Here is a 21,093-nt window from a genome sequence, read left to right as displayed (position 1 = left end):
GGAAACCTAGACTAATTAAGTAATTTTTCTTCATAGCGATGGCTTCAGTTGGGATGGCTTTGGTAATAAAAAATACAGAAAAAAACTGCAAAATACAGAAACTATTTTCACACTGGAGAACATACATGTGCGCATAAACATAAAGCTAAACTACGGTAAGGTGTTTTGCAACGACAATCGGCGCAAGAGATACCTCATGGATAGAAATTCCGCGTATATTTTTAATGCCCCTTGTATTATAAATAGAATTAAAGGATTACCTGTAAACATAGCATGACCCAGGTAAGTCACTGGGTTTGTCTTGTAAATACTTTTTAATATTGTGTTCAAATTGGCATTTCTCGCCGTGAACGCAATGTTTCGGTCTTTCATCTTCAGCAACATTCATTAGGGTAGGACATAATTTTTGTGACTTTTCTTGTCTTGCAGTCTGTGGGCGATTTTTATTTTGTCCTAAAAGAAGAATTGAATTAAATATCTGAAGTTCTGCATCAGCTACAGATGACAAACAATGATGTGACTAAGACTTATATGTGCTTCTGATTTCTAAAACATTAGTCTATTTACCTAAATCCAATTAGGCTAAATCCCAGCTTAATTTTTGTAATAGGTTGCTTTGAATAGTAATTAACAGTAATCGGGTTCTTCATTTCTGAGTAACAACATTTATAAGGAAAATAGCAGCTGTAATTCTAAAGCAGGGCACCATTGAGAGATAGGTGTGATCTACTCTAATCATCTTATATCTGCTACAAATATAGATACTAATAAAGACAATAACGGTGTATAGCTTAATTGTGTTGCTTGAGTAGCTGAGATGTTATTTGTTCTTTGGTGAGTTTTTCTTGTTTCCACTCTTACTTTATTTTTCTGCATTTTTGTATACCTCTAAGTGTTTTTCATACACGTAAAGAGGGTTGAAATAAATTATCATTATTATTATTATTAGTATCTTCTACTTTTCTTATGCATAAATTAAGACATAGCAAAATCCTCTCTGCAATTTTCATTCGCAAGATAGCACAGCAATATAGATGGAGCAATATAGGAGCTTAACAGCAATATAGATGGGGTTTTAGGGAGTTTTACTGCAGTATTTTTATAGCTGGATCGTCAATTTTAAAATCGGACGAGAATTGCTCCACAGCTCATACTATTTAGACAATAATCCTTAAAGACTGTTTGTTACTTCATAATTAAACAAAACACACCCAAGAAGTGAAGTTAGGTTATCCTAACGAAATATAACATTCATATAACCTTTAGTTTATACAATAATGTAATTTGGCCATATATTTGCAAATTAGGGGGGAGGGGGGGGGGGGGGGGTAAAGTATTTGGACAGCGCCCCAAACCCAACCTAACCTTGCCCCGAACCATTCCCTCTAATGTGCAAATATATAGCCCACTTTTCTTTTAAGTCCTATGCATTTTAACACCTTCAATTGTCTTTGTAGCTACGAAACCAGTTTTTGGGAGATCTAACCTAAGTGCAATTCTTGAGTGAGTTTTGTGTAATTAACAAGTACCGACTGTTTTTTGTTTTTTTTAAGAAATTCAAGTTATTTGACTTAAAAGATTTTCTGAAGACAGTTTTCCAATTCAGCATAGTATAATAAAAAAGTAAAGAATATGGCACTGAATTATACAATCCCTACCGGCGGTGCTGTTCTCCATTTCATCGCCCTTCAACCCGGACGTGCAGTGGAAGGTTGGGGGCCAGCCATCTTGTGCTTTCGCACACCCTTCCTGTTTACCTTTCCTGGATTTCTCCAGGTACTCATTTGAAGCAGGGTCTACTGTCCACAGCGTTGCCGCAAGGAACAATTGTGCTTCAGCTACCAATTCTTTATCCACTCCAAAGTCACAAGGTGATAGGGTTTAGTAAGATAAACCGAGTGATATTTCCAATATTATTCTGTTACCCACATTTTTTGTCCAATAGTCGTTAAAGTTGTTTCTTCAAGAAATTTAAGTGATCTGATTAAGCAAGTATTATGATTTCATTTTCAAATCCAGTGTACGAATTTCCGGTACAATTACATGTTTTAGCTCAATTTAAGCATAGTTTGAAGCATAAAATACATTACTAGCATCTAGATTTTGTAAATAAACGTAAGTACATAGGCAGCACTTCCACATAGACTTGAGACGTTTTAAAATATACTACAACTACTAACAATTCACTGCAGCGCTAAGCCGCCTGAGGCCAACACAGATACGTACACTCTTTTGCTGTCCCAATTTACTCAAAACCTCCCTATCTTCTCCGAAGTAGCCAGGGTGGCCCTTTCACGAGTTTGCTTAACCAGATGCATGACTGCAAACAATACTGCAGGGTGACCTTAAGGAGTGACACCTCTTGAGAAAATTCAAGCCTAGTAAACAAAACAGCATTGGCACTGGATCCTTTGAATCCAGTGCAAATACTGTTTTGTACAAATACTGGATTCTGGATATTTTGAAATATATGAAAAAATAAAAAGTATAAAAGAAAGAAACATGGCTATCCTCATTTGTAAGGATTGTAGAAAAATAACTTATTCCTTTCCCCCAAACACAAAATTTTAAGTCCCCGTAGCTACCCCTCCCCCCCCCCCCCCAAAAAAAAAAACAGGAAAGTTTCTACTACACATCCGAGCCTTGACAAAAAAAAACAAAGTATAATTACAAACTGCATATAAAATCTATCACCTTTTAATGAAACCTCCTGACTCTATAGAAACTCTTTAGTGAGAAATACTCACTTGATTATTGCACTCAAATCAAGAATTATGAGCTATCAAAAAGGCATTCATTTACTCTAATATTAAAAAACATTTTATCTATTTAAACAAAAAAAAAGATATAAAACTGACACGAGGCAAACCTTGTTCCTTAACAGCCTCCCAATTTTTGATTTTAAATTACATATATCCCCTTCCCTTAAGCCTAAATTTAATTTAACAATATTAGACACATAATTTAGTTCCCGCTAACGACTAACGCCAATGAACCCATTTTGTCTTGTCTTAAGGGGTCGCACTCTATCCAGAGGGTAGATCCAAGGTATGATTATTTGTGTTAACGTAAAAGAAAAACAATTTATCAAATCTAAAGCCATCAATTAGACTGATAAAAACCTCGTTTCTTGACAGCCTCTCCATTTTCAAGTTTAACTTTTTTGGTACCTCCTTGCTCTTCTAATTCTGAGTCATGCACTAGATCTTCATTCGGAGTACCAACAGCAATGTGCTTCAAAGAACAGACTAAAAACCTAAAAAAAATGTACAAATCAACAGTATTTGGCTAAAATTATAAATATAAATATATATATATATATATATATATATATATATATATATATATATATATAAATATATATATATATATATATATATATATTATATATATATATATATATATATAATATATATATATATATATATATATATATATAAATATTTATATTATATATATATATATATAAATATTTATATGAATATATATATATATATAAATGTATATATATATATATATATATATATATATATATATATATATATATATATATATATATATATATATATATATGTATATATATATCACTAATTTAGGAAAACAGTTTTCCTTTCTTCTTCTATCTCCTTTTTTTTCTAATGTGTTTGTGCTGTTGCATTGATGATTTCTCTTTTCGATATATATATATATATATATATATATATATATATATATATATATATATATATATATATATATATATATATATATATATATATATATATATATATATATATATATATTGCATTGACTTGAAGGATGGAAAATTATTTTAAAATGCTACTGGAAATATGAAAGCACAGTAGAAGTGCAAATAAATTTTAAGAGGGAGTTTAACACAGAGCCACATACACGAGTTACCATCACTTGAATTAGAGATAAGTTTGAAGCTGATGGAACTGTGCAGGATGTCTATAAGAACAGACTGTTGACAATTTTTAAGCCAATCAACAAAAAACTATAAGATGTATTAAAAACCCCAAGTGCAATTCACAATACAGTCTAGGACAACTGAAATAAAAAGCAGCGCAAGCTCAAACCCACTATAAGGTAAAATTTAAATAAATTGACCCATTGATCAGTAATATCGTTGTTACTTCACTGAAAAAGGAGAGGGAAGGAAACTGCAAGAAAATGTGATGAAATTGGAAGTTGGATATGTTTACCATTTACTGTCTGAGAGAAGGGAACTTTAAAACTATGTCAGATAGGTTGAGGGATTTGCCCTAAAGGGAACGGATGGATTTAAATTCTTGTTTGAAGACTTAATATGCAAGCCTCATGAGATTCAATGATTTTTTGACAGAAGTTGTTATAATCTGAAGTTAAAATCTTTAGAGCAGCATATTAAAAAAGTTGGAAATAGAGGTATCTCAAATAAGTTAGAAAAGAAGATAGATTAGGATAAGGCAAATGGAGAACTTTTTCTGAATGGGAGGGGAGCGGGCAAAACAATTTCCAGTGGTGGAAATAAAGATCTTAAAAGGTTGCTTACAGTATTCCTGAAACGAAGCTATATTATTTCAAAGTATCCAAAAGCATTCTACTCTTAGTACACTTTTATCTTCTAGACAAGGAGCAAGGGGAGGGATGAAGCAGCCTCTGTCCACTTTTTTGAGCACCCTATGGGGAGTATTTAACAAAGAATATAAAACTTAAAAAAACTCACTCTTGTCTAATTCTGGCCACTCCTTTTAAATTTTCTTCTGTCATTTTTATCACAGATAAAAGCTGTAAAGAAAAATAAGCAGATAATATGGGGTTCACCCAAGTAATTTAAAGGAAAGGAAAATGATCAATCATAACTACATTCTAAATTTTATTAGAGGTGCATCACAATAGCTTTTGTTCTTTAGATCTATCTAAGCCTTTTGAATCTGTAGTTCACTCCCAAGCCCTGTTTTCTTTGCTTAAATGTGGAGTGAATGTTTCTATTGTTTCTTTATTAAAATTTTGGTATGGTCATTCTTTCCTTCATGTTAAATCTTCTCCTCCTGATCCTTCTATGTTAAAGATCTCCGTAAGACAAGGTAGAGTTTTATCTCCATCAATTTTCAAAATTTGCATTGCTGATATATTAAATAGTCTTCCAACAACTTATCTTTTAGGTAGTTCAAATGTCTCATATCTTGCTTATGCAGCCGATATTCTTCTCATTAGTAGAACTAAATCTGGGCTTTTGGCTTCTGTTCGTTCTATCTCTACTGCTTTCTCGAACGTAGGTCTAACCCTTAATCCTGATAAATGTGAATTCCTTCATTTTGATCCTTCTCCTAACCAATCTTCTAGACTTAATTGTTCTGAATTTAGCGTTCCGTCGGTGACTTTTTTAAGGTGGTTGGGCATTACCCTTACTAACAATTTAGTCTCTTTTTCTAATAAAATTGTTTCTGACGCTAAGGTTAAACTTCAAGTGGGTTATTCTAAAATTGTTGCGAACAGGGGGAAATACAACTGCAAAGCCCTTTCACAAATTTATTCTTGCTTTTGTGATCACTCGGTTTTATATCTTTCTGGATTGTATCCTGTTTTAAAAAGAAAAGATTTAAAGGCTCTCAAGTCATCTTATTTTCGTTTCCTCCATTTTTTGGTGTATCTTCCTCCCTGGTACAAGAAAAGTGATATGGTAACAAATTTCGGGCTCCAGATTTATTAAATAAACTTAAAGTGCTACACCAGAAACTATCCGACTCGATACATTTTACTATTAACCCTTTTCATGATCTTCTAAAATGTTTTCTACAGTAATTTAATGTGTTATCAGTTGTTTTTTTTTCTGTGTGTTTGTTTTTATACTCTGCTGTTTCAGGTGGGTCACAAATAAATTATTATTATTATTAATAAAGACTAGTGAACAGAATTATAAATACAAATAAAACTAATGATTCTGAATAATAGAAAATTTTATATTTACATAGGACTTCAGAAAATGCTCTGTTGAATAAATTGTAACTTCAGGAAAAATGCAAGGATTCAAAACAACCCCCCCCCCCCCCATAACCAGACAGCTTAATTTCTAGAAGTATGAGATTTAAAGGTATTGTAAAATAATTTACTCTTTTCTTTATTTCATAGTCAACTCCCTTAGCAAAGAGATAAGCATCTCTTATATATTATTTTACCTCATCATGTAGAACAGAAAGTTGTTGAAAGTTGGGAAGGGGGCTTATTTTATTACATAGTTTGAGATCTAGCACACTCTTAAAATAATTAAATTGATTAGAGGATCCAAAACAGCCCTTTTTCCTTAAACCCCTGTTAGTATCAGATCAGAATTTCAAGAGTCAAGCTAATCAGAATGGCCAAAAAGTCATAAATTGTATGTCTCTAGATACAATATTATATGTACAGTCAGAGGGACTGCAGTCACTGTTGCCAAATAGTCAAATTATCCCAAACTCCATACAAAGATTTTAGTAGAAATTTACCCCAACTGAACCTTCTTTGAATCAGAGACATCAAAAGATGTATGGAAACTATCCCCCAGCTTTTTACATGTAGACCAAATGATCAACGATTAAAACTCATAAAGACAACAAAATGGAAGTCCTAAATGTGAACACAGTAAGTATATGTTTCACATAAGAAGGTTGTATTAATTTCAAAGGTACCAATGAAAGAGGGGGTAATTGCCCTCCCATATACACCCCCCCCCCTGGAATTTGGAAAATAGTTTTTTGGAGCATTTTCACCAAGAGAATGGAAAAAATCACCCCTATTAGATTTTGAAAATACCTTTTTGTCTTCATTACAAAACTCCTTATGCCCCTCCCAATGTTCTCGTGAATTGACTCACCTGGTTTTAGCTGATATTGGTATTAGAGATTTTTAAAATTATCAGCTAGAATTTTAAAACTAAAATTTCAATGTTGGGATTCTCCGATAAAACATAGTCTGTAGCATATATTTTTTACAAATGGCAACCAATTAATCTCACATAATACATTCAAGGGTTCCTAATCTTGTTAATAACAAACTTAATATTAGCGTAGTGAAACAAATGAAAACACAGTAAGTAAATATTTCACAGATGTTGTTTCATGTTTGCCAAAAGTTAGTATTTAAGTGCTTTTGAAGTCAGTAATTACATACATGAGACTGTAACAGCACAGATAATAAAATGCTTGCATATTAAAAGAATGCTTAAATACCAAAGTCTAAAAACAAATATTTTGCAATAGGGTTTTGATTTTCAGTAGAGTTAATATCAAATATCTTTTGAAATAACTATATAAAAATAGAAGGCCAATTAGGAATATAAGGTTTCTAGCAAAGTACAATATGTAGCCTTCATTCTTGAAGATGTGACATCTAATTTCCATCAAAGATTACAATAGGATTTATAAGCTTTCTGGTTACAAGAAAAATAGCATAGTTAACACAATAATGTTGAGCATAGTTGCAACAATAACTAGAACCTGGTAGAGAGCAAACCACAGCTTATAGCAAACAACCAGTCTAGTGACAAATATTTCCCATTTGCCCATAATTTGGAAACAGTATAACTTGTTCAACTGCAAGTGATCAATAATCTTTATTTTAAAAAAAAGAAATTCTGAGGATTTTGAGAAAGAACCTGAAACCCTCAAATATGAAACCAAACTGAAAAAACTAAATTACACAATTGAAACTGATATCATTGAAAACTTGTATGACTGCAGATATATCTTGAAAGACAAGGGAAACCATATTTTTTTCACAGGCAACATTTATGTCTCCTTCTTATGCTAGGGATGATTCCACAGAATACTGAGAGAAGGCTCACTTGAGTAGAAATTCAAATATCCATGGCCTTTTTAAATGACAAAAATACTGTCCTTTTCAAATAAAGAAGAAGAACAACAGAATAAATCATTCCACAACAAAGTGTTGTTTTCTACCATTTTGTGCTGCAGAACTTCAATTTCTCCCAAAATAGAACCTAAAATCTAGAGAGTGCAGACTGTAATAACAGTATATGCCCCTGTAGCAACAACTAATGGAGATAGTAGTGATTCAATTCCATTTTACCTATGGCTACAGGAACAAATAGACTGGGTCCCTAGTAGAAATACAGGATTTTTATTAGGGGATTTTAATGCCTAGGTTAAGAAAGATACGGATAGATACTATAGCCTTGGTAAATTTGGTGAAGGAAAAGAAAAAAAGTAATGGTTACAGACTACTGCAACTGTGTATGTATAACAATCTAGTTATAACCAATTCAGTATTTGGTCATACTACAATTCAATAAGTACACTTGGTATTTGTATGCTGGTAAAACAGCTAACCTTATTAATTATATTATTGTAAACCAAAATTAAATGGATTGATACAAATTACTAGGGTATACAGGAGTGATGTTACTGATGTAAAAGTAAGCATTACCTCTAGTAATGCCTAGGGTTAATTTAAAGCTAAAATTTAGGAAGGAAAACTACCTTCCAGGAATTTATGTATGGCTCCTGTATGGCTACAGGAACAAATAGACTGGGTCCCTAGTAGAAATACAGGTTTTTTATTAGGAGATTTTAATGCCTAGGTTAAGAAAGATAGGGATAGATACTATAGCCTTGGTAAATTTGGTGAAGGAAAAGAAAAAAGTAATGGTTACAGACTACTGCAACTGTGTATGTATAACAATCTAGTTATAACCAATTCAGTATTTGGTCATAAAACGATTCAATAAGTACACTTGGTATTTGTATGCTGGTAAAACAGCTAACCTTATTGATTATAATATTGTAAACCAAAACTAAATGGATTGATACAAATTACTAGGGTATATAGGAGTGATGTTACTGATGTAAAAGTAAGCATTACCTCTAGTAATGCCTAGGGTTAATTTAAAGCTAAAATTTAGGAAGGAAAACTACCTTCCAGGAAGTTATGTTGTTGGTAGAACAGACTAAAGTTTAAAAAGACATTAAATTGCAGAAAAAAAAATGGTAATTGCAAAAATATTTGTATGTATTTCAACAAGGGATTACAACAATTCAAAAACCTTAAAAAATAAAACAAAAGTTTGAAGCTTACTAGAAATTGCCATTATAAACTGGACTTGCTTTAATAATCAAATACCTTTTTAAAAGATTCAAAGTGAAAAGACATTAAATTGCATTAGAGCAAAAACTATATATAGAAGCATGTTCATGCCAAGTACCAGGGCCAGGTAATTGCAAAAATATTTTTATATATTTCAACAAGAGATTACAAGAATTCAAAAACCTTAAAAAAGAAAACCAAAACACTGAAGCTTAGTAGATATTGTTGTTAGAAATTGGACCTACTTTAATAATCAAACATCTTTGAAAAGACTGTAATATGAAGACTCCAAATTGTCTATGGTTAGAAGATAAGCAACAATGATAATCCACATATAGAAGCCTGCTGTGTGCTGAGTGCTGGGGCCTGGCAGCAAAGCCGCCAGGCTGCTGTTACTGTGGTTTCACTCTTCTTAAAAAATTCTGCAAATTTGCTTTCTCAATAACACTTTACTATTAAGAGCTGGGAAAATAATAATTACCATTCCTGAATCAGCTGCAAATGACAATTTTTCTCACTAGGCAGTTTTTTTTCAAACATATTTTAAAACTTTTGGCAACTATGGAATATTTTACCTTTTGGGGGCCTCACTAAGGGATAAAAATGGTATTTTCCCCACAACTAATTATTGAACATTATTAACACATTCTGTATAATCAAAGGCATTGATAATATAAGTACATCACAGTTCTTCACATTTAATGACACTAACAGGACCTGTTATCACCCACATAAATTGTACCCCTCTCTTTCAAAAAGGAAAATAGGCCAACATTCATTTTACAGCAGGGTGTGGAAGCCATGGAATGACCTTCCACCTAAAACATTTCTAACAGATGACATAAACAGATTCAAAACAAATTTTAAAAGTAAATCATTTTTAAATAATTTATAGTATTATTTGTCAGTGTTTGTTGTAGTTGTTATTTTCATTGATTTGTATGTGTGTATTATGTTGTCAGTATTGTCATAACTTATATTTATTGTGACAAGCTTGAAAGCTTACTGTATTTGGTATTAATAAATAAATAAATAACCTTAAATTGCAGCTTGGAGCAATATAAGGATTTTTCCTTGTAGAAACTGCAGAGTTGATAATACATGACACATAGTTGAATGCATACACTTGACTAGTGGTTTGATGTTGCTGATTTGAGTGCTTCCTAGTTATACTTCCATTCTTTTTTTTACCATTCAGTGTCAAGATGGTTCTTAAAGCTGCCTGTGGTTTGGGCAGCAATGGTATCTGGCAGTAATTTGTTCCAGAGGTTGGCAACATGATAGGTAAAAAATGGGCGTGTTGCCACTTTGAGGAGAAATGCCTGGATAACAGCAAGTTATGTCCCCTTGTACAAGAGTCCTGAGATGTCAGAGGAAGAAGATCAGGAACTGCCTCTGAATTAATAAGTTTATGAACCCAAATGCCATCACCCATTTTCTTCTATAGACCAGAGTTGGGAGTTTCAGCTTGCATAGCCTTGTAGGGTAAAGGAGCTCATGCAGTCCACTCACCATCTTAGTGGCTCTTCTCTGGACATCTTCAAGAATTTTAACATCTTTTTTGAAAAGGGGGGATGCAAGGACCATGCTTGTCTCAAACCTTGGCCAAACAAGTCCTTTATACAAAAGGCTCAGAATTTTAGGAGAATGGGAGGAAATTGTTTCTTTTTATGAGCCCTAGTGATGAGCTAGCTGATTCTGCTGCCTTCTTTGCATGAGTGCTAAATTTAAGATGAATGTCAACAATTCCTCCTAGGTTATGTTCTTTCAACACTGAAGAAAGGAGCTGACTGTAAAGAGAGTAAGTTGTATTGATATTCTTGTGCCCAAATTGTAAAACATGACATTTTGACACATTGAAAGTGAGTAGCCAAGATTTTACCCACATGCTAAGGAAATCAAGGTCATTTTGAAGTTGGGAAGTTTCCTCAAGAATGCTAGCTGGACCAATTACCTTGGAATCATCCTGCTTTTAAGCACTAGAGGAGCATTGTTTATGAAAATATAGAACATGGTGGGGCCAAGAACACTACTCTGTGGAACTCCACTGATAACATTCTGAGAGGAGGAGAGAATAGGATTGCCAACTGCATCAAACAGTCTTACATGCTGAACATGATTTCTCAAGAAATCCAGAATCCATTTAAGAATTTTTTCCTATAAACAATTGTAGCTTAAGCTCAAGTCTTGTATGACAAACTTTGTCAAATGCTTTTGAAAAATCAGGAAGGATCATGCCAACAGGGATTTTTAAATCCATTAGTTTTGTAATATAGTCATATGGCCCAAGCAGATTATTGTCAACTGATCTGTTGCATTGGAAACCATGTTAAGAGCTGTTAAGAAGATGATTCTAATCAAGATGCTCAGTAACTGCTTTGTTGACAATATGTTCAAGAAGCTTAACAACAACAGAGTTAATAATAGGCCTAATAGGACAGTAATTTTCTGCAGAATCTTTCCTTTCTTTTTGTGAATGGGGGTAATATGTGCCACTTTCCACTCTGCAGGAAGCTTTGAGCTATCAAGAGATAGTATGATGAGCTTTGACAGTGGGTATACTATTTCTGTTCTGCACTCATGCAAGTGATGGGGGTGGAGGCCATCTGGCCCTGCAGATTTGTTTACATCCAACAAAGCTAGCTGTTTTAAAACAGACTCCTTAATCAGCTCAAGAGGTGGCATTGTTTGAGTAACAGTATATGAGGGGGATTTAGGAGCTGACAAGCAGTTTTTGCTGATGCAAACTAGATGCATTTTTTTTGCTGATAAACTGATAAACTGAAAAACTGATGCAGTTTTTTTGCTGATAGCTGATGCAAACTAGTTATTTTGCATAGGCTACTAGTTATCAAGTGATGTATTTACTTTTATTCTAGCTAAATCATGATGTAAACTGAAGATTAGCCTATAATTTAGGGTGAATATACCAGTATTTGCACACAGGGGGGAGGGGAAGGGAGGAGTTGTAATTAAGTTTATTTCTGATAAAAAAAAATGTAGGTTATATGCTAGGCCTATTTGGATTCAAGATTAATTCAGCTCTAAAGGTGGGCTATACCTATTGATTAGCATCTTCCTATTTATTTTATTGAATAATTTACTAAAACTATATCTTACTTATTCCTAATTTTGTAGCCTACTTCTGGCTGAGCAGAAATCCAGTTATGGAAGAAATACTAAGAATTTTTTTGAGATTAATATACTAACTAAAAGACAACATACCCTTATATTTTCTAATTAACACAATTTTCCAAATACAATAGTTTCCATTGAATATCCAGAAGCTACGATGCAGCAAATTATATGTTAAACAGCCTAGGCTAAATCTTTTGATAGCAAATCAATAACCTTTGCAAATAATATACCCTGTAAACTATTCTACACAAAATATTCATTTTATAAGATCTCTAACATTCTCTCAGCTTTTTATGTGATATTCCGAATCTGCAAAGCTAACCTGGATTAGGTTAATTCATTGAGTCATGTTATCCAACTTTAAATAAATGCAACTGATTTTACAACGTTGTCAAATAAAATAGCATTTGTAGACTTGGGAGAAAGTCAGATAAAATCGAATTTACACATGAGCACAGACAAAAGTATGTGACACAGATTTCTGGTCTTTTATTTTCATGCCATTTATCCCTCCTTTTTTTTAAACCTTTTCCTGGTTTGAGGGACTGAAACAAAAAAAAAATTCAAGAGTGAAGGCAAGCAAACTTTATGGGGATCTTAATATTTTAAAGTGGAGATCTGATGCTTTATGTTCTGTCCAATTAACACGGTTCAGAGAATTGTTATCTATTAACAACTGTTAGCTCACCCGTTTGCTACCATGAAATAACAAAAAGTTGTTAGTAATTATTGTCAGTTAAACGGTTGGAGAGCGAAAAATGAGGTTCGTATCTACTTTATTTCAAAAAATATACATCAATATAGGTCTAGTCTACTTTTGAAACGTGCCATGTTATGACACATTACAACTGTAGCTTACAATGAAAGGGGAGAGACAAGATACTTATATCGATAATTTAATGGTTTCTGACTCATCAATTCATCCAGTGGGAATTATGATAATATTTTAAGTTTTCTTAGAGAATGTTCTAAAGTTTCGTAGAAACATGGAGATTTTCCTATTTTTGCATATTTTTTAGGCATTTTCAAAGAATTTTCAAACTAAAAATAAATGCAAGCACACTTTTGGAATGTAATTAGGTTTATGCATGAAGCTAAATACCAAAGACGGCAAATTGTTGTCATATGTTGAAATATTAAAGCCGTAGGGTAGCAGAAAAAGAACCTACCAGAAAATTGCACAAGGAGCATAAACCTTTAAAAAGGCAGATTTCTAGCGGAATTAGAGCTTTATTCCTATAGTACATAAGTGAATATGAACTTTGGAACAAGATCAGGGACAAAATTGTAATGAAAACTGTAGTAAAGATCAATAAGTCATCGATGCATTTTTTGTTCACAGGGCCAATTCGTATGGATGGCATGGTCGTAATAACTTTCAAGGGGCTCATTAGATTGAAAATTGAAACTTCTAGTGCTCCTTTCCTAAGTCAAAAGCGTTAAAGGGTAAACAACACCCCTCTCTTGCCCTTTTTTCTAGACCAACCCCCTTAACTTCTAAAGACGTTTGATCAAAATTTTGGGATAGCCGGGTTTTTTTTAAACAGACAAAGGAACCAGTGAGTATACCTCTTAAGATGACATGATCCCCCCGGCCCTAAGTAAACAGCTGTAAAAATACAAATAGATAAATGTTTCAACAACATATGTTTCATCAACAAAAATGGGGGCTTGTTTGATGTTGGGTGTGTGATTGGTAGTAAACTTCTCTTTTCTGGTATTTATTGTTCCTGATCAATTTAAAAATTAAAATTAAAGGTCCCTAAGCCAAGAATAGCCTATAGTGAAAAATCTGGGGCAGAGCCCCCCACATTTAAAAAAGAGAGCCGAAAAGGGGACAACCAAATTTATGGTCCACTTTAAAATTATATCCTTCAGTTCTTAGGCAAAGGGAACTTAAATTTAGAAGGACAATTAAAAAAAAAATCCTCTCCAAACGAGCCAGAAAAGGACCAAAACGATTTTTTCGAGCCATATTCAATGTAAGTGAGGTCATTATAAATTTGGGAGGGGGTTTATTTAATGCAGCCGACTTGTTCCGAATAGTCTAACGATCTCCAGGGATTCTTTTACCCAAAAGCCCTTTGGATAAAGGCCATAAATATTACAAATTGCCTAACGTTTACACACAAGCCTTATAACGGGAATAAGGGGGCTTGTTTGGTATTGTTTGTGTGATTGATTCGTATCTTTTAGGGAAAGGTCACTAGGCAAAAACGATTGATCTTTCTACGTAGGAGGAGGTATGGGTCCCAAAAACAGGCCAAACGCCTTTTTTTCCTTGATCAGTTTGAAACTTCCAGTCATAAGTCATAACACTATTGGCCAAGAGGCGCTTCATGTATAGAAACATATTTATGGGCACGTCCTCCCCCCACCGTGGGGCTCAAAAAGACCCCAAAACTTTTTTCTTGATTAGTTCAAAACCTGTATATTTGAATCCTCAGGCTGAGAGGACAATGCTGAACAAAGAATAGAAAAAATAGTTCTATCTAAAACTGTGCCCAACAAAGGACCGGACAGAACGAAAAAAATTTGCCCCGGCCGCTTCGTATTGAAAATGTTGTCGTAAAAACTTTGGAGAGTTTCATTTAATTAGAATTGCAAATTCTATGGCCATAGGGTTAAAAGGGAGGGGCATCAGAACTCTCTTGTAGCCTTTTCTGCTCCCCATCTCCCAATTTTCGCCTGCCTATCAAAACTTTGACGGTCATTTTGTTCAAAAATATTGAAAGGTCTCATATGTGGGGCCTTCATGGTCGGTAGCAGCCCCGCAGCCACAGGACAATGTCCCTTTATTTTTAAATTACCTAATATTCAAGGGTAGCTTATGGTAGAAAAGGCAGACATTTTTTTTTCGATCAGCTAGGAGCTCTTGTGATATCAGAATTGTGTATCTGCAATATCTTGAGAACAGCTTGGGGTTTAAAGTTGAAACTTAAGTTACTATTGGGGAACGGAATGGAAAGACGTGGCAAGAGGACTAAAATTTCTGTGTTGGGTTGAGGAGGAAGAGGGGAAATAATTTTTATCTCTGAACCGCCAGAACTCTGGTGCACCATAAGTTCCAATGGGACTTATGGTCTAGGCACAGTAAATGATAACCAGCCACGCTCAGAAGTGCGTTCATGGAAACAGCATTTAACCTCTATGATGTGTTAAGTTTAGCCCTTTTTTTGTTTTAATGGCTTTTAAATTACGCTCAAAGATTGTTTTCTTCTCAAATTTGTCCTTAGGAAGTAGAGCCCCTTTCGCTCCCACCAACACGATTAAGTTAAAACTGGTTGAAATTGAGCGCTTATTCTTAGAACGGTTTTACAAAGTTTGATGCTCTGCATGTTGAGAGTATTTTAGAGGGGAAAATAGTAGTGGATACAGGGGACGGGGTGGGCGGGGTATCCCCCAAAGATTTTTTCTGGCACCCTCATTCCTTGTTTTATTCTTTTTTTTACTCTTCATTTTATAATGAATTGGTCAATTTGTTCAATTATTGGCACTTTTGACACATTGGGCCTCCCCCACGATTTTGCTCTAGATTCACCCCTGGGGGAAAGTCACGACAAAGCCATTAAGTCAATGACAAGCTATATGTGCTAACTTTTTTAGCCAGATATACGGCCAACTGAGGGTGTCAAATAAGGGAAAAGAGAGCGTGAGGGATGGTCGCCCTCACAACTTTTTGATCCCCCTCTTTGGACTTTGAAAAGTTTAAAGAGACTTTTGACAAATATTCAATAGAAACGCCTGTTTTAGTATTCTCATTGAAAATTGAAGCAACAAAAAATTTCCTCCCTCTTTCGAATAAAAAAAAATAACTTCAGTCCCCTCTACCTCTACTTTCCGAAAATTGGCGCCACTGCATTAGATTCTTCAGTGTTTTTTAATTACTAAGAAACATGAAGAATGCAATTTAAGTTTAAAAATGAAAAATACACCTTTTAATTTAGCTACAACCTCGCATGCCACAAAAAGATGAAGATTTCCCCCGTATTTTTTTCTTATAGTCCGCCTATTCTGAATGTTTATTTAAGCTCCCCCCCCCCACCCGAGAATAATCCCTTTGTATGTGATTCACTTCTTTCATTTTACTGTCATAGTAGATTGGATTCTACCAGCATGGCACGAAATTTATTAAGCTAATTTTTTCTCTCACATTTTATCACGAGCTTTGAATTAATTTCTTTTCAAATTAGACTAATGCCATTAATAATAGCTAATCACTCAGCCATGAGACTGATCTCGCGAAGTTGTAAGCAAGGCGCAACTGTTTCCTGTTAAAAAAACTAATAAAGCTTCTCTTAAATTTACATTTAGTTGCTGATCTGATGGCTAACACAATGGTGAAAAATATTAGTTTGTTAGTTTTATTGTTGTTAGTAACGGGAAGGATAGAAGGAAGAAATAACCGTCAGCAATTAGTAGATGGATACCCGGAACCACAGGATATAGATGGAACGTCCGATTTGCTCCGGCAGTTAACACAAGTGGTAAATGAAAAATATTGTAAATAACGTTTTACCTTCAGCTGCTTCATTGACGCTGGGGGGCGGATAAAGAATTAATTTTTCCGGGGCATCAGCAACAATTTGGCTCCCCATCAGTATTTTTGGTATTTGTGTATTTTCCTGAACACACACTAGAATTTTACTTTGTTTGATCTGAGTAAAACCAGTTTGTCTGCCTGCAATCGGTTATAATTATAGAGCTTAATCTCCCTAATAAAAACTCCGATGCAGGTATATTTTAATAAAATATTTAATATATAGAGGTGGTTAGGTTAAATAGTTAGTATAATACGTTCTGGGTGACCTGCTTTACATAATTCTTTTGTTGCAGTTTCCGTAGTTTTGTTGCTAAAGTATTATATTTTCATCATATTTTGGCATATTTTTCATTAAGATTAACCTAACTTCGCTTCTTAGGTGTTTTCGGTATAATACACAAGTACCGTCTTTCTCGCCCCTCAAATTATTCAATCTTCGAACCTCTGGGGGAACACATTCCCCTAAAGCCAGTCCCTGTTGAAATTGAAGCTAGTTTACTTTGATAAGTTATTCAGAGGAAAAAGTACGGACTTTCAGGTAAAGGATGCGGCACTAGGCCATTAAGGTCCGAACCGGTGGTGCTGTATCTCCGTCTGAAGACCCTTCACCCAGGAAGTGTAATGGGGGGGGATGAGGGCCAGTCATCCAGTGCTTTTGCACAACCTTCCTGTTTACCTTCCCCAGGTTTCTCCAGGTACCCATTTAGAGCTGGGTCGACTCTGGCTGAGCTTACAGACTCACGCCACTGACTCCCGTCCCAAAACAAATAATTGGGTACACTGGGATTCGAATCCTCGTCCTCTCGGACAAAGGTTCATAAATCCAGCGAACCAATCCACTTGGCTAGGAAGGAAGAAGACTTTCAGGGTCCTTTTTAAAGTTAATGAATCAGGACCATACTTACGTTTTCTAAAGGGAATATAAACTAAAACAAAATATGGATGGGACGTTGGATTTGCGACAATTGACCCAGACGGCAAGTAAGAGATCTTGAAATAACGTTTTACCTTGAGCTGCTTCATTGACGCTACTTTTTAAAAACAACTTAAAATGGTTATTCGGATGAGAAAGCACGGTTGGCATTTCGAGTTACAAGCGATTAAAACGCTTTCTTAAAATTAATGTACCCTAGCAGTATCTAACTTTTTAAAAACAAATATTAATTAAAACAAACTAACTGTAGATGGAATGTCGGATTTGCTGCGACAGTTAACACAAACGGTAAATTTGAGATTTGGATATAACATTTTACCTTGAGCTATTTCACTGATTCAGCTTTTAAATGTAAAATTTTAAATTTGGGGCTTTTGTTTATTTTGGGAAAAGGTGATGAATGTTAATGAAACTCAAGAATGAATACAGAGCCTCAATAATCCCGTGGGAAGACAGTTTTAAGTATTTACCTCCACCCTTTCACCTCCAAAGGGTATCGAGCCTTTACAATCTTTGTGTTATAAAAGGGAAACCTTAAAAAAATAGATTTACTGCTCAAAAGAGGCACAAGGAAAGTGTTTTGAGCCTCATACCTTTGCACAATACTAATTTACAGAGTTCTAATGATTTGTAAATTTAATCCTTAGTTTCGGGGCAAAGAACCCTTGTTATCTCTTAAAATCCTGCTGGAATAAAAGGAATTGCAATTTCAAGAACTAGAGCCGATGGAAAAGAGACTAAACAACTATAATTAAAGTAACCTGTTTTTTATTGTTTGTCAGAATTTATATACGTACACACTTGTCATCTATGGGATTTCTCAGCCGTAGAAAGAAGAAGCTAGAGATAGTAGCTTGATAATTTCTTCTCAAGGGGTATTTTAGATACTCAATTCATTACTGATAGTTTCAGTCACCTAAGCTACTTTTCAAGATAGTAGAAAGCCCCTCAACTTAAACTTTATCCTTTTAAAAAGTAACTTTAAATAGTTATTCGGATGAAAAATACTGTTGTAATTTTAACTCATAGACAAATAAATATCTTTTTTTAATTTTATGTATCAAGGCCATGTTTAAAAATATAAACTATTTTCTTGAAATACGCAGTTTTCTGCCATAATTTTTTTTTCTAATCCTTAATTTTAATTTCAGTTTCTCTTTAATTTTTATTTAAACCAAAATTCTAAATAATACAATTCATAGGCTATATGAGATCGATAATATATACGAAATATATATCAACGATTTCTAAATTCAGTAGGGCTATCCGTCAAAAGTAATTAGAACGATAACATTTGAATAACTCAGAGGAAGGAAAAACATCCACAAAAAGGGAATTGAAAACGCAAACACCCACAAAAAGGAAAAAGAAAAACCACAAATCATTATACTCTTTTTTTTGCTGGGTGTTATAATTATGTAAATCTTGTGACTGGGAGAACAAACTTTGATTGAGGTAATATGGTAGTAATTTCTTAATGTCACAGGATTTGAAAAGAATTGCTCCAAAAGTAAATTGTTGAGAAATTAAAAGTATATCTAGATTAGCATACGAGGATACTGTAGAAGACTTATTTGGAAGTGCAATAGGTGATGGAATTTTTTTTAGCATTATTACGTTTTTATTTTGTAAAATCTGTAGGCGTTGTGGCTTTTAAGTGTATATAAGTATACTAGACGTATGTATATAAGTATAAGTATACAATAACCAATATTAGACTGAATCAGAGCAAAATAAATGCATCGTAAAGCAGAGTAGAGCAAATAACGTTTTAGTCAGAGCGCCAGATTCTGTATCGTGCACCCACCCATGCCGGAAGGTACAAAAATGCTGAGGACAGATCTTAGGGTAGTCGAGCATGCTGAAAACGAATATCGTAGGGCGCATGTTCGCCGTTTATTTTTTTTACAGAAAAAATCGTATTCATGTAGCCTCAAGTCTCTTCTTTCTATTGATGTAAGAGTACGCTGGATTTGACCAATCTTATCTGTAAAAAAAAAAAAAAAATATAGAATCGTCGAGCCCCATTATAGGCCACATTTGGTGTTTTCGGCCTATATCTCAGAAACGCCCCAACAGCGAACATGCGCCCTACGATATTCGTTTTCAGCATGGTCGACTACGATGGGATCCACCATTAAAATTTTTGTACCTTCCGGCATGGGTACTAATCGAAATAAGCGAGATACAGAATCTGGCGCTCTGACTATTTCAAACTTGGCACTAAACCAACATACCTTGAAATCCTTAAGCGTAGATTTTAAATGTGTGTTTTAAAAGATAAGTTTTCGTCAATCAAAATCAAAAAGTCCAAGGTACTGTATTGTTTTTACCGGATATACTGATAATATATACTTTGAAGAACTAACTCGGGTAATACGATGGCAGATATTTGACTTTCTTCCGTAAATTATGAAATTAGTTTTTGATAAATTCAAAGCAATAAAATGTAAAGAACACCAATCAAGAACATCAGACGATGCAATATCTAGTTTTGCCTCCAACTCCTCGTCATTCCTCTCAGAAAGCAAAATGTGTGTTGAGATATGGGATTGTCAATTCTCGATGAAGATCATTTATAAAAATCAGAAAAAGCAGAGGACCTAGGACAGAGTCCTGAGGTACCCAAACCTTCGAGGACTGAGGAACAGGTGGAAAAAGGAAATTGCCTCCATCTCTTTGTTGCTTCTGATCAAGATTCAACTAGATCCAATGCCGGTTCGTGTACAATTATCCAATTTACAAAAAAGAATAAAATGGGATATTGTATTGAATGCTTTTTTAAAATCTGAAATATATTGTTGCTAGAATTTCACCTCTGTTTAAGCATTCATGAATATATTGGACGAGAACAAGATAGTGTGTTCAGTGTCGTGTCTAGACGTAAAACCAAATTGGGAATTTGTCAAGAAATTAGATGGTTTAAGAAAATCATAAAACCTTTTATGAATTGCCTTCTAAAATATTTTATAAAACACTGACAAAATAGAAATAGGGTGGTAATTTGATGGATTTAGCAAGGGAAAGGAGGCTGCGTGACGTCTTTTGAATTTTGTGTCGTAACATCAGAGTATTCGCTGACGAAAGACGAGTTTTTCATCCCTGGAAAAAATCCTACAGACCCCCTCCCGAAACTCCTATACCAAAACTTAGACTAGTTTATCGTTTTGACCAGCCTTACAGAATAATTATACATTCGATAATTCTGGAAACAAATCAAAAACTTAAACGAGGGTGAAAGTTTGAGTTATTCTATGATTTTTTATTATTTTAAAACGGCCGGAATTTGAATATTTGAGACTCACTTTTACATTTGCTGATGATAATTGGGTTGGAACCTTCACCCATATATCATATAAATTAGCTTATGCTGCTTATCCCTTTTAGTTTACTCGTACCATTAGACCTACAAGAG

The 21,093-nt window shown here is 34.1% G+C and overlaps 2 protein-coding genes across 2 annotated transcripts in view; one reads left to right on the top strand and one right to left on the bottom strand.

The window, feature by feature from the left end:
- Positions 1–256: 256 nt before the first annotated feature.
- LOC136025800 (uncharacterized) lies at positions 257–12,592 on the bottom strand. Its single transcript, XM_065701791.1, has 4 exons — positions 12,524–12,592; positions 4,709–4,770; positions 3,123–3,256; positions 257–453 (listed from the first exon to the last, which is right to left on the bottom strand). Exons 2-4 carry the CDS (start codon positions 4,750–4,752, stop codon positions 257–259), a joined length of 375 nt encoding a protein of 124 aa, XP_065557863.1. The 5' UTR covers positions 4,753–4,770; positions 12,524–12,592.
- Positions 12,593–16,504: 3,912 nt separating this feature from the next.
- The window catches only part of LOC136026662 (uncharacterized), a 48,712-nt gene continuing 44,123 nt past the window's right edge, over positions 16,505–21,093 (top strand). The window contains exon 1 of the mRNA XM_065703400.1: positions 16,505–16,688. Coding sequence (XP_065559472.1) covers positions 16,527–16,688 — 162 coding nt within the window. The 5' untranslated portion in view covers positions 16,505–16,526. The remainder of the gene's footprint in view (positions 16,689–21,093) is intronic.

Source organism: Artemia franciscana, chromosome 4, assembly GCF_032884065.1.
Source record: "Artemia franciscana chromosome 4, ASM3288406v1, whole genome shotgun sequence".
Taxonomy (NCBI): Eukaryota; Metazoa; Arthropoda; class Branchiopoda; order Anostraca; family Artemiidae; genus Artemia; species Artemia franciscana.
Note: the sequence above shows the minus strand (reverse complement) of the source record. Positions and strands in the feature narration are given on the sequence as shown.

What these genes read in the sequence shown, in the direction of transcription:
- LOC136025800 (XM_065701791.1), bottom strand. Translation starts at nt 4,752, where the DNA reads ATGACAGAAGAAAATTTAAAAGGAGTGGCCAGAATTAGACAAGA. An exon ending in GTGGCCAGAATTAGACAAGA is followed by an intron (nt 3,257 to 4,708) that starts GTGAGTTTTTTT and finishes CATTTTTTTTAG; the next exon opens with GTTTTTAGTCTGTTCTTTGA. An exon ending in AGAGGCTGTCAAGAAACGAG is followed by an intron (nt 454 to 3,122) that starts GTTTTTATCAGT and finishes TTCTTCTTTTAG; the next exon opens with GACAAAATAAAAATCGCCCA.